The 12064-nt window shown below is 42.3% G+C and overlaps 1 protein-coding gene across 1 annotated transcript in view; it reads left to right on the top strand.

Moving 5' to 3' along the window:
• MAPK11 (mitogen-activated protein kinase 11) overlaps positions 1-12064 on the top strand; it is a 178481-nt gene that overhangs the window by 123312 nt on the left and 43105 nt on the right. The window contains exon 10 of the mRNA XM_069229665.1: positions 1964-2042. Coding sequence (XP_069085766.1) covers positions 1964-2042 — 79 coding nt within the window. The remainder of the gene's footprint in view (positions 1-1963; positions 2043-12064) is intronic.

The raw sequence follows: 12064 nt of genomic DNA, 5'->3' as shown, positions 1-12064 counted from the left end.
GGACCCTGCCCTTGTCATTTAGGCTAAATATGACCCAGTACTGCAGAGTATTAAACAGCAAGTGCAAGACTGGATGCATCTTAATCTTTCCTGTGCCCATAGGATAGCTCTATTGAAAGTGTTTTTTCTTCCTTGTCTGCTTTACTTGTTCATTAACATTCCACTCCGACTCAAGACATCGTTCTTCAAACTTATGCTCACTACCTTTATTAGTTTTGTGTGGGCCAGTAACCCAGGATTACATGGACAACGCTAAATCTACCCCCCTCCAATAGTGGACTATCTGCTCTGAACTTGGAATATCATGACGTGGGGGCACAGGCCAAGTATCTCTTCTACTAGGTAAATCCCAATTTCCACCTGCCCTCTTACACTGTCAGAAAAAACATGAATAGTATTACCACTTTGTTGAATACTATTATCATTTGGAGGGTTCCCTGGCTGGGGATCCATGCAGATACAGTGACCTGCACTGTGTTGCTTGTCACTCCTTTGCACAACATGCGTGTATTCAGGAGATCTACTCGCCGTGCCTTCCAAATTTGTAATAAACCACTGTTGCCGCTCACCTATGAGCAGGAAGCACAGGCGCAAAGGCACATTTGGGTCTTCGCTCAACGGGAGACTTATTCCCTGAAGAAATGTTTATCTCAGTTGAAGCATTCAAGCAGCTGGGAAGGACTTAGTCTTCGACAAATTCTTATATTGGTGAATAAGGAAAATGCCTCAATTCGGTTTCGGTTTCAATTCCCAGGCCACTCTTCTTAAACACCCCCACACTCCAACACCCCTAGTCCCAGCACTGACTGTGCCATTAGCCTCCCTCTCTCCATATGGCCTTATTACAAGACTGTATTCCATGATGATGTGCAGCCCGCAGGCCTCTATTTCCCTGCCTTTCCAACATTTGAACTAGGTCTTGCCAGGAAATGAAGAACTCTGGATTTGACACAATTGAACTAGACCACTTTAGTTTCCCTTGGATATCTTCTGGGTATATCAACGTATTTCTTCTAGCTAGATTAGCCATGCACAACTCTTCACTAAATGCACCGAAAACATTCAGGCACTCTTTCAGAGTTTTTTCCTCAGGCCCATTTTTCCTTGCTAGCTCAGAAACCTTCAGTACAACAGAATGCTGAGTCCCTTCTGCTCTTCCGTCTTGATTATAATTCACACAATTCTCATATCCTGTTCACCCTCATCAGATTCCTTTTCTTCTTTCTTCACTCCACTGCATGGCACTTTGAAAGATAGTTGACAGCCTACTTCTGTACACAAAACAATCACAGACAAGTAGTTCAAAATTAAGATCCTCAAAAAAGCAGTACAAATTGAAACTCTAAAATCCATATGTGCATCAGTGCACTAAAACACAAGTGGCACCTGTGCTTCAGGGTAAGATAATCCAGTTGTACAAACCATCATAAGGAGCATTGGAAAAGCACAGTATATACTCATAATAACAAGACATGCTAGATTATTTACAATTCCTTAAAAATAACCATTTTGTAGATTTTATGACAGGCCTTTTTCCTGTCCGAGTGTTATTCTGAACCTCCTGGGGAGTCAGTTATGCTAAAGGTGCTCATACTGTGACTGCTTGTATATTTGTACATTTACGTTGACGTTTGGTCTTCAGTTGTAACAAATGTTGTAATTAATTTTTGTCTGGATGCTTTCACATGTTTTGTCATTTGAATTAAAAGATGCATCCAATTTTCATAAAAATAACCATTCTGTAAAGGTGGGGACTCATGCCTTTGCTTCTTTTGCTTCTAGGTGGAATAAAGCGCTATGTAAAGGGGATCCTTGCGTAGAGCTGCTGTTGAAAGACTTAATAACTTTTAAAAGCTGGAATTTACTGCTCTTCCTAGCTACATAAATTATTACTATTATAAATAGCTCCTTAGTTGCTGAAATGATTGAATTTAACTGACCTTTTTTTTGTATCAATCACCAGGCTAGAAAGTATATTGAATCCTTGCCACATTTGCCTCATCAAGATTTGAAAGAAGTATTCCGTGGTGCCAATCCACTTGGTAAGAATTATACAAATGTGATGCCTCATATACATATCACTTCAAACAAAAAAATTAGGTCAGTAATTGCATATCAAACTGTTTAGGCCACGGTGAGTGCAAACAGTTGGAAACCCTATGCACCAGTTTACAGTATACCACTCTAAACAGGGATTGCCATGTATTCATGATGGGTCCGCACCGACCTTTTGGTGATATTCTGATGCATAGAAGTTTCTGCAGTTACCTCATTGGAAAAAGAAGAAAAGTAGAGCTAGTTTGTAGCTTACCTTTCCATGAAGACCTTTAATGTAGACCTGTTTTCCTGGATTTTCATGCATCTGTTTCTAGATATCACCTGACATGTTTCAGTATATTCATAATAATCCATATCTTCTTAACGGTAAGAACATTGATTGACTGCTAATTTGGCATAACATGTCTGTCCTTATCCCTGAACACATTCTGAACCCTCTTACCTCGACCGTCCCTATTTGCTCTCATAAAGGTGTTTGTGAATGCCTAGTGATTGCAGTCTCCACTTTGTGGCCACCATGACTATGATCCGCTTTCGGTTTCAGCCTGACCTGTTCCCCTGAGATCTGGGTTTTACCTATTACTCAATAGAATTAATCCTGACCAAAGCTGCTCTGACATTTCTTTTCACATTTTACCCCAGATTCTTTCACATCTGTCCAATACTCTGAGGTGTTTAGCATAGTTGTGTTCTAATCTCCCCGTTTAAGCATTTTTTAAACAAATGAGTGAAAACTGATGGGGCCTTCTCTTTCCACTTTTTGAGCTATAAAGAGCATGCTAGAAACATCCCTATAAATATTATTTTCCGATCTTGTTTAATCAAATTAGCTTCTAGGGGCAGGTACCCCAGGATGAATGCTACCAACTTGATTATTTTAAGCATTACTGATTTGAGATCTAATCATAACCTGGAGTCTGAAAATGCTCTAACTGTGGGTAGGGCCAGATCGCATGAGCCACACTCCCACATCTATTGGTGCAGCATCGTGGACATTGTCGATTTGAACTTATGTAGTTTTTGTGGGATTAACTATGAGTTTGGAAAAATGTATGTGTGTACAATTATACCCTTTGAAAGGGGAATACCTAACATCACAAATTTATAACCATGCTGACGCTGGGAGTGTTATTCCCATATCTGAAGACTATGCTTCAGCCAGGTATTCCTCAACCCATGGTTTGTTAGACATAATATACTTGTTGTATTCTCTTACCCCCATATATGACTTTCTGAAAACAATTCGGAGACAAATAGCTGACCCCTTGATTTTGGATAGACTGCTGGGTTTCAGGAGAAAATTCCTGATTTGTATTAAAAATACCTGTCATGTTTGCTTCCTGCTTTATTTTTCATATACCCCAATAAATTCTAAAAGGTTGGTGAGTCCATGATTTCTTCTTCACACCTTTTGAGGGTGCCTTGCTGTATTGAGAGACCAAATTCTCTGCATACTCTCTCATTCCTGCATATATTGTAGGTAATTTTCTAGACTTGTAAAGAGCTTTGCATCTTTAGTATCTTTTTATGTTTTATATATCACTGGTTCCAGACTCCGTGTTTGTTGCAAAAAAACAAAACAAATCCATAGTCTACTTTTTAATTATGCCAGCATGTTTTGAGTTATCAAAACGTTTATTTGAAGGAAGAGAGAATCTAGGAATATACTGAATCATTACCGCTTCATATGGTACCCTCTTGAGGAAGGTAGACGTCCCGCTTTCTTTAAGCTCTTTTGGAATTTAACCATGGTAATCCTCGTTTTCTTATGGATATTTCTAACTGCAGATTCCGCACCTTGTGAATGTTCTCCCAGGCATCAGACTGGATCCAGAACCTCAAAAGCAGTTCTCCTGTGCACCAGTATGTGGTTACGTGTACCTCCCCACAGATGTTGTTCTAGTCAAGAAGGAAAAGCAGGCCACATATCAGTGCCACCCAGTCATGCTAATGTCTGTCCAGAGCAGTACTTCCTCTTGTCATTGAGCTTTTTTCACCAAAATTCTTTTTTTTGCTAGTATGCAAGGCAAATATGCAGCCTTCCAAAGCCAGTGTTTAAACCTTGTAAGGACTGTTGTACACAAGTGACTGTGATCGACACTGCCTTCCACTGCCCACCTTCCCACACACACACACACACACACACACACACACACACACACACACACACGTGTTTATCTGTGGTGCATGGGGTCAGAGTAAGATTCCAGGGCCTGTGACTGAGCCCAGATGAACTTAAAGTCCACATTGCAACCGTGAGGTGAAACTCTGTGTTGCCCAACATCACAAAACTCTGCACAGTGACTAGTCGAAGTCGAAAGGAAATTCACGTTCCAGCTCCCAAAGTCATTCTAACGGCAGGTGCTCACTGCGATTGAAGTCTTTGGACAAGTTTAAGAAGCAGCACAAATAATCCAAGCAGAAATGTGCCCCTTCCTGCCACTCTTGAACTCCGGAGAGGGCGTGAGGGTGTCAGTGTGCCTCTCTGTCTCGCTTCTAAACTCCAAAGAGCCAATTCATAGTTTATTCCTGATGCAACCCCAATTTCTGGAGGTATTGGGGATGTCACAGCACTTCAGTCGCCCTCTGGCCTTCCTTTGGGCCCAGTGATCTGAAAAGGCCTCCACTCGGGGTCCCTCTGATGGGTTAATCCTTTGTGTTGTCTGTGCTGCTTTACCCTGCTCGAGTTTTGCAGCAACTTTGGTGCCAACTTAAGTTCCAGTACTACTTCATCTGCCGATTTCCCTCACATCAATGTCTGTGCTGAAACTGGGAGAGGATTCGCAATGTATTGTGGTTTCCGACTCTGAACCAGCCTCTTCCCTATCTAGACTGGGGCCATGCTCTGATCCAATCGGAGTACAGCCTGTAGCCAATTCTTCTGAGTCAAATACTGCCTTTAGCATGCAGCAGTGCTCGTACTGTATCTCAGCTCTTTAGTTCCTATTCCTAAAATAATTACTATGATGAGGGGGGACAAATTTACCCCGCAATATGATAACAAGTTGTATGATGAATACACTATGTCAGCGTTTTGGACAACTTACTAGACACCACTTGGTCCTGCCACAGAGGAGAGTGCCTCTTTTGCTGTGGTTATGCGACTGGCTGTGGAGATCTTTGACCTGTTACTCCCAACAATGAAGATCAAAACAAATGTTATGATGGAGATTCTTCAGCATGGTCAGGCATCCACTGAACCTCTCTTGCCATTTAGCAAAGCCCTACAGATAGCTCTTGGGCACCTGACTAAAGATCTGCTCTGAGCCCTTTGTCATCAGGGAGGTAGCTCGCGGCCACAGGCTGGTAGTGATCGATCCTGACTTCTTGGCTCAACACCCTACGCTAAAAAGTCTGGTGCTTTTTTTTTTACGATGATTCTTGATCGTGAGTCTGAACGCATGGAGACCTTTGGGAAGCACATATTCTCTTCAGTTAGCCTTACTTTACATTCTGTCAGTGCCAGCTTCCTCCTGGGTAGCTACATTCAGGCGTTATGGGATATGGTTAGTCAAAACCCATTGGCAGTTCCAGAGGACTCTGGGGCCATTTAGCCCAAACCACAAAGGACAGCCGTGATGCGGCAACATTTATTTGGTTTAGCTTCAACACAACTGAATATTTAGGCCAGGCAGTGAGCACATTGAGGTGCCTCAGTGCCATCCCTAAATGAGATCTGCGGGCTTCTCTGGGGATAATCAGGCATCTTTAATGAACATGCCATTTGACGGTTCTTGCCTCTTTGGGGAAAAATTGTACTGGAACACTTTAAGAAAATTCATGCCACAATGCATTCACTGGTGCTGTCTGTCCTTACTGGGTAATTTATTCAACATTTGTGTCTCTTTTGTTGTAATGCCCAGAGTTTCCAATATCGCTAATGCCAGACCCTTCCATTGGCACAACAATCTTCTCACCCATTTTGTGGTTGAGGTCATGGCTCTCAGACATGACATTCAGAGCATGAAGGACAACATGCAGCCCAGGCCCCTGCCCCTCCGGCACCCTCAACTGCAAAACCACTTCAGTATGTCCTTTTCCACACACTACCACCCTGTAGGGAAGGTGAGGACCCATCACTTCGGACACATGGGTCCTCCAACTTGTCAAACAGGCTGTGCCCTACCATTTTTTTCAATCGCCTCAACTTCCACCCCCATCAGTGCAGCTGACTGAGGAACACATGTTTGTTTTGCAGCAGTTAGTGCAGGCTGTTTTGCCCATAGGGACAGTAGAGAGGGTTCTGGTATCGGAAGTAGGAAATGGGAGTACTCCTGTAACTTTTTTGTGTTGAAGAAGGATGGAGGCCTTCCTCCTACTTTAAATGTCCACCCTCTCAACACCTTCATGCCGAAGGACAAATTCAATTTAAGTTGCTCATGCTGGCCCAAGATTTTATCTGCCCTGAAACTCTAAGAATATATGGTGGTGTTTGACCTGCAAGACGGGAACCTCCTTATTTCTCTCCTGCGGACCATAGTCCCTCTCTGCGGATCACAGTGGGCCAGGAGCATTTTCAGTTTGTGATTCGGCATTCCCATTCGGGCTATGATCCCTATTTTTCAGCTTTTGGCTTGGATATCAGTGAGGATGGTGTTAAGGCGGACTAATGGCTTCCTGCATCCTGCTAGTCAACCACTCCAGATGGCATAAGCAGGCACTCCGTTGGAACTAGTGAGCATAGTCTAGGATAACTTTTCTGATTCCATCCAGGTTTCAGAGGAGACTGCAGATCATCTGCAGTGGTGGCTGCTGTACCAGGATTAGGCCAGTGGCTGACCCTCCTCTTTACACTATACAGAGCTGACAGTGGTGATGGATGCATCACTAGTTTGTTGGGGAGGCTATCTGGGAAGAGGTGGAGATTGGAGGCCTCAGTTGTGGTGGTGGATTTTCGCCACATATCAATGTGTTAGAGTTGCAGACAAGCTGCTTGGAAAAGCCTTCCTACCATCCATCAAGGGGATGTTAGTACAGGTTCTCACTGACAACACTACCATGATGTGGTACTGCAACAAGCTGGGCCGAGTGGGTTCTTGGGTCCTGTGCCAGAAAGCTTAGTAGCTCTGGGAGTGGCTTATTCCCCATAATATTTCTCTGGTTGTGAACCATCTAACAGTTTGTCTAAACACCATAGAGAACAAACTCTGTTGCTGACGCCTAGCGGATCTTGAATAACAGTTGCACTGGGAGGTGGCGAATGGTGTTTTCTGTCAATGGGGAGAACCCTGGCTCGACATTTTAGCCATCACCAAGGTCATAAACAATATCAGCATTTTTGCACTTTAGAGTTCCCAATAAGGCTTTCTCTTGGAGAATCATTCTGCCTTGAGTGGCACTCGGAACTCCTGTATGCCTTTCCACCCCTATCTCTCTTGACTCAAAGATCAAGACTGGCCAGCCCCGAGTCAGTCTAGTGACTGCGATTGGGCCTAGAAAGTGTGGTATTTAGTACGTACCGGCATGAGCATCTGTTTTCTAATTAAGCTTCCACTTTGGGAGAATCCACTGTCGCAGCAGCAAGTCTGGGTTTTGCAGCTGGGTCTCAACATTCTGCAGCTCCAGTGGAGATGGAGCAGCAGCAGATATTTCCTTCACTTTTCCTCTCAAAGTCATTGATGTTATTCTGGCAGCAAGGTGCCCATATGTGGTGTACATCAGGCGCTTGGACAAGTTTGTTGCGTGATGCAACACCAGTCAGATTGACAAGCTAAGCTGTTCCAAGTATTGTTGTTATCTTTTTGTTGGTCCAGCAAGGGCTTGCTTTGAGCACTGTTAAAGACAATTTGTTGGCTCTTTCAGCCTTTTTTTAGGTTGTCCAGTCACTCTTGTTTGTTTAAATCACATTTAGTGATAAGATTTCTTGAATATTTACAACGTGTTTCCACCGAAGCCCTTTGTAATGCCACAGTGGAACTTAAATCTGGCTCTCACTTTTCTGATGAGTACTTAGTTTGAGCCAGTGCACAGTCCACTACATCTCTTCCCTCCGAAAGTGTTCTTTCTATTCGCAGTAACATCAGTTCATTGCTGGGGCAGCTGCAGGCATTTTATGTCCAGCCACATTACACAACATTCTTTCCAGACAAGCTTGTGTTGAGAACTCGAGCTGCATTTCTGCCAATGTTAGCAACGCCTTTCTGTGTTAGGCAGGCTATTGCCCTTCTGACTTTCCGTGCCCGCCTTATCCTTTGAAAGAGGAGAGACACCATCCTTTAGACCCCAAGAGAGCCTTTAGTTTATACATTAATTATACCAAGGACCATCAGGTGGACGATCAACTCATTGTAGGTTTCCTTGAAGCAAACCAGGGTAAGCAAAGCAGGGTGGGAAAGAACCATTTCCACGTGGATTGTTCTCTGCATAAAAATCTGCTGTGCTGTAGCTCTGAAGTAACCACCTGAAATATTATTTTGAACCAAGGCTACTAATACTGCACTAACATGTGGAGTGTCTGTTCGGGATATCTGTCAGGCTGTTATGTGTGCATCCTTGCACACGTTCATGAAGCACTCTGGTCCGAACAGTCAGGTTTGTTGGGATGGGCATTTTTCCCTTTCAGTCATGCAGGACTTTCTGGTCTAAGCAATTCCACAGACTCCTCACTTGGGCATGTACTGCTTTGGTATTAATTCCCAAGGTAAGAAATCTGTGGTTGGAAGTATCCATCAGAAAAACAAGTTAATTATATTCAAGTGAAGCTGTTTCTGGTGGATAACTAAATCTAATCTCAGATTCCTCACTAACCCTCCATCCTCCTCATTCTTTGGCCTGGACTCTCTCCCTACCTAAAAATATCCCAACCTAGAGATCGGTATAATGGTCAAGCCAATATGCTGATGAGCTCTGCCTGTGAGGAAGTGGATAAGTCTTTAAAAGCAACTGACATCAGTGTGCCTCTGTGGTGAATATGCGACCTCTTTTGTCATAGAGTGGAACGAGCTGCACAACAGCACCTACTAGCGTGCAGGAGTGCGGCTTTTGAGTTTCTGGATCCAGTCGGACACGAGGAGGAATATTCACAAGATGACTAATTAAGCCATTCTGGGCTGGGTGAATTAATGTATCTAGAATTACCAAAAGCCTATTAATAAGAAGTTGGGCAAAACATTCCTAGTCACTTGTTATGGCCGATGAGATCTTTACGCAGGTGACTTCCTTGGTTTTAGTAGACTGTGGCTCCTGCTTTAAAATAAGGCAAGGCTCTCCCTGCCATACCTTACTAGCCCCTACTGAGAATGTGATTAGACGTTTCCTTGAGAGCCAATTAATTGTAGTGTGAATGTCTTGTCACATTCTATAATCCCCATTGGCCAGATATTGGTTTAGGATTTCGTCTTCATAAAATGGCATCCGATTGTTCTTCCAAAAGTTTCAGAATAGGTAACTTATTCAGATAATAGAGACTGTCCTAGCTGGTGATGTGTGAAGAATAAGCAATAGACCCATGTATACTATTTTTTAAGAAATGTCAGCTATATTCTCAAAGGTTTTGGTTAATTCACCATTTTATTAGTTTTTCATTTCTAGCATCATGTTATAAAGTGGTGCTGGGTTGTCTTCTGTCACTTCATAGGTAAACTCATTCCATAACTACTATCTTTGTTGGTCTGCTACCATGGATGTTATCGTTATCCTGTCCCTTTTTTGACCAATATAACTAATCCCAGATACACTGCTCATGCTGAAGAAAATACTGAATATTCTATCCACACCAAGTTGCAATAATAAAATTGAGTATTTTTTCAAGTTTAATTCTTTTCTTGAATTGGCAGAATTGTTTGACCAAAGATAAACCGCTTTCCGCTTTTATGGGTTATTTAAACCTTTTACGTTGTAAGATAATATTTTCATCCTTTGATTATTCTTTTTACCTTTTCCTTCCTCTTTCATTGCCTTTCCTTCCATCTTTATTTTTAAATCTTTATCTTACATCCTGATTTTCTTTTTGTTCCATTACTTCTAAATGAGTGCTGTGGCTGTGTATCTCCCATTCATCCCTTATGCCTCGTCCCTTCTCACATGCCCTTCCCTTTTCTTCTAAATAGGTGTATAGAATAGTAATCTCTGTGACCTCCTGGAACGTCCCACCCAGCTTTGCTGCCATCAGATTGCACCTGTCTGTCATAGTCTTCTTAGTTCCCTATGTTTTACCCACACTATTTCTTTTCCCACAACTCACCGTTCCACCCTATTGAGGTTCTTTCCGGGCCCCTCCCCTTTTTATCTGCTGTTCTTAGTATTTAGTCTTGAGAAATTCTTTTGCAGCTGATAAATCCATGAATATTTGAAACTTTACATTTGCTTATACTTTCAATTTAGTTTGTTCTGTTAACGTTGCTTGGGTACCCTTGTCCTGAATAGGCCTGAGCATTGGTTCAAACTCCCTCCGTCTCTTAGAAGCCCCTATAGACATGTCTGTAGGGATACTGACCTCAAATACATTGTTCCTAGTAAACGTTTTCTTCTGAACAGCTTAGCTCAAAATTCTTTTTCGAATGGGATAGCCTCGAATATGTACCAACATTGTGTGAGATGTATTCTCCTTTTTTTTTTTTTTTTTTTTTTTTTTGAAGGATTAAATAGGGCTCTTTAAGCTCTCCCTATAGATAAATCCACCACAAAATCTGGAATGACAAAGTATTAAATCGATTTCTCTATCATGCTTATCGTTGAGCCTCATCTCTTTTTTTTTCCTCTGGTATTCCCATTAAGAGCAGATTATTTTGTCTGTACCTGCTCTCAAAATAATCTTGCTGGGGCTGTAATTGCTCAATTTGTTTTGACTGAGATCTGAGTCTGCATCTCGTTATTGGGTTCTTCCTCATCTGAGATATGCTGCTCCGTTTCTTCAAATCTCCCTTGAAAACATTATTGTGTCTCATTCATTTCCTTTTTATTTTTTATTCAGTAGCTGTATGGTTCATTGTTGTGATAATTTCATGCCACTTACTTCTGTAAGGATTTGTGATGGTTAATTTTCTGTTGAGAAGCCCACCTCTTCTTTATTGTAGAAGCGCTGAGATGCTATATACTGTATAGCCCCATTAGACGTTTTTACTTGTTCTTGTTTACTACAGAGATTTGCTTTCCCAGGAACTATCCTATAACTTCTGTCTGTACTTCTGGGATAGTGTACTGCTTTGTGCCTCAGGTGAGTTTGTATTTGCCATGCCCAAATCTCTCACAGCCTCTTTCTAGTGCTTACAGCTCCATGTTTTTCCTGTAGGAGCTGTAAAGGCACTCTGGGGGGATCAGCCGGAGGGTCAGTTTCCAAGCCATATTTTTACATCTGCAGCTGCTTCTCCTGTCTCTTTCCTTACCATTTTTTCTGGGTAGCTATTGTGTGACTTGCTTCAGTCTTTGCCATCTTTTTTGCCTGATATATCTGGGCTGCCTTCTCTGGGGCATATTTTTGCTCTACAAGCACCATTATCCAGTAAGACCCCTTAAGAAAAATAACATCCTTTTTGTCAAGGTTTTCCAACCATGATACTTTGAATCTCTGAAGCGGCTTTTAGAATGTCTCTCAGCATGTCCGTGGGGCCAGAGCTATTCCTGCTACATTGCTGAGCTTAGGGCTGAGAGATGTCAGCGTAGAGTAGCACCAATGTGGTATCAACAGACCCATCCCCATAATCTTCACATTGTTGATCCTTTTGTAAATTCCATAACCGCCCAAACCACCTTATAGCCAAAGGATGATGTTTGTATGCTCTGACTGCAGCTTCTTAGATATTCTCGGGTGTGGGAGTGATAGCGTCTGTTCTATGGATTAGACGAGTACTATAGCTTTGGTATTAGGAAAATTAATTACATTCACTTTCATCCGGTATTTCAAGCTTTTTTTTTTCCCCAGACACATGTCATTACCCATTGGTTGTTCCAGCAGATTCAAGCCTTCCTAGGAGCCCGCTTGGATTTGGCTTTTTATCTTCCGGAGTACTCTTATCAGCATCAGGTTGTTGTTTGGGCCTTTAGTAAGATTTGTGAGATAGGGCATCAA

This window comes from Pleurodeles waltl, chromosome 4_1 (genome assembly GCF_031143425.1).
Source record: "Pleurodeles waltl isolate 20211129_DDA chromosome 4_1, aPleWal1.hap1.20221129, whole genome shotgun sequence".
Classification (NCBI taxonomy): Eukaryota; Metazoa; Chordata; class Amphibia; order Caudata; family Salamandridae; genus Pleurodeles; species Pleurodeles waltl.
This window is presented reverse-complemented; position numbering and strand designations above follow the sequence as displayed.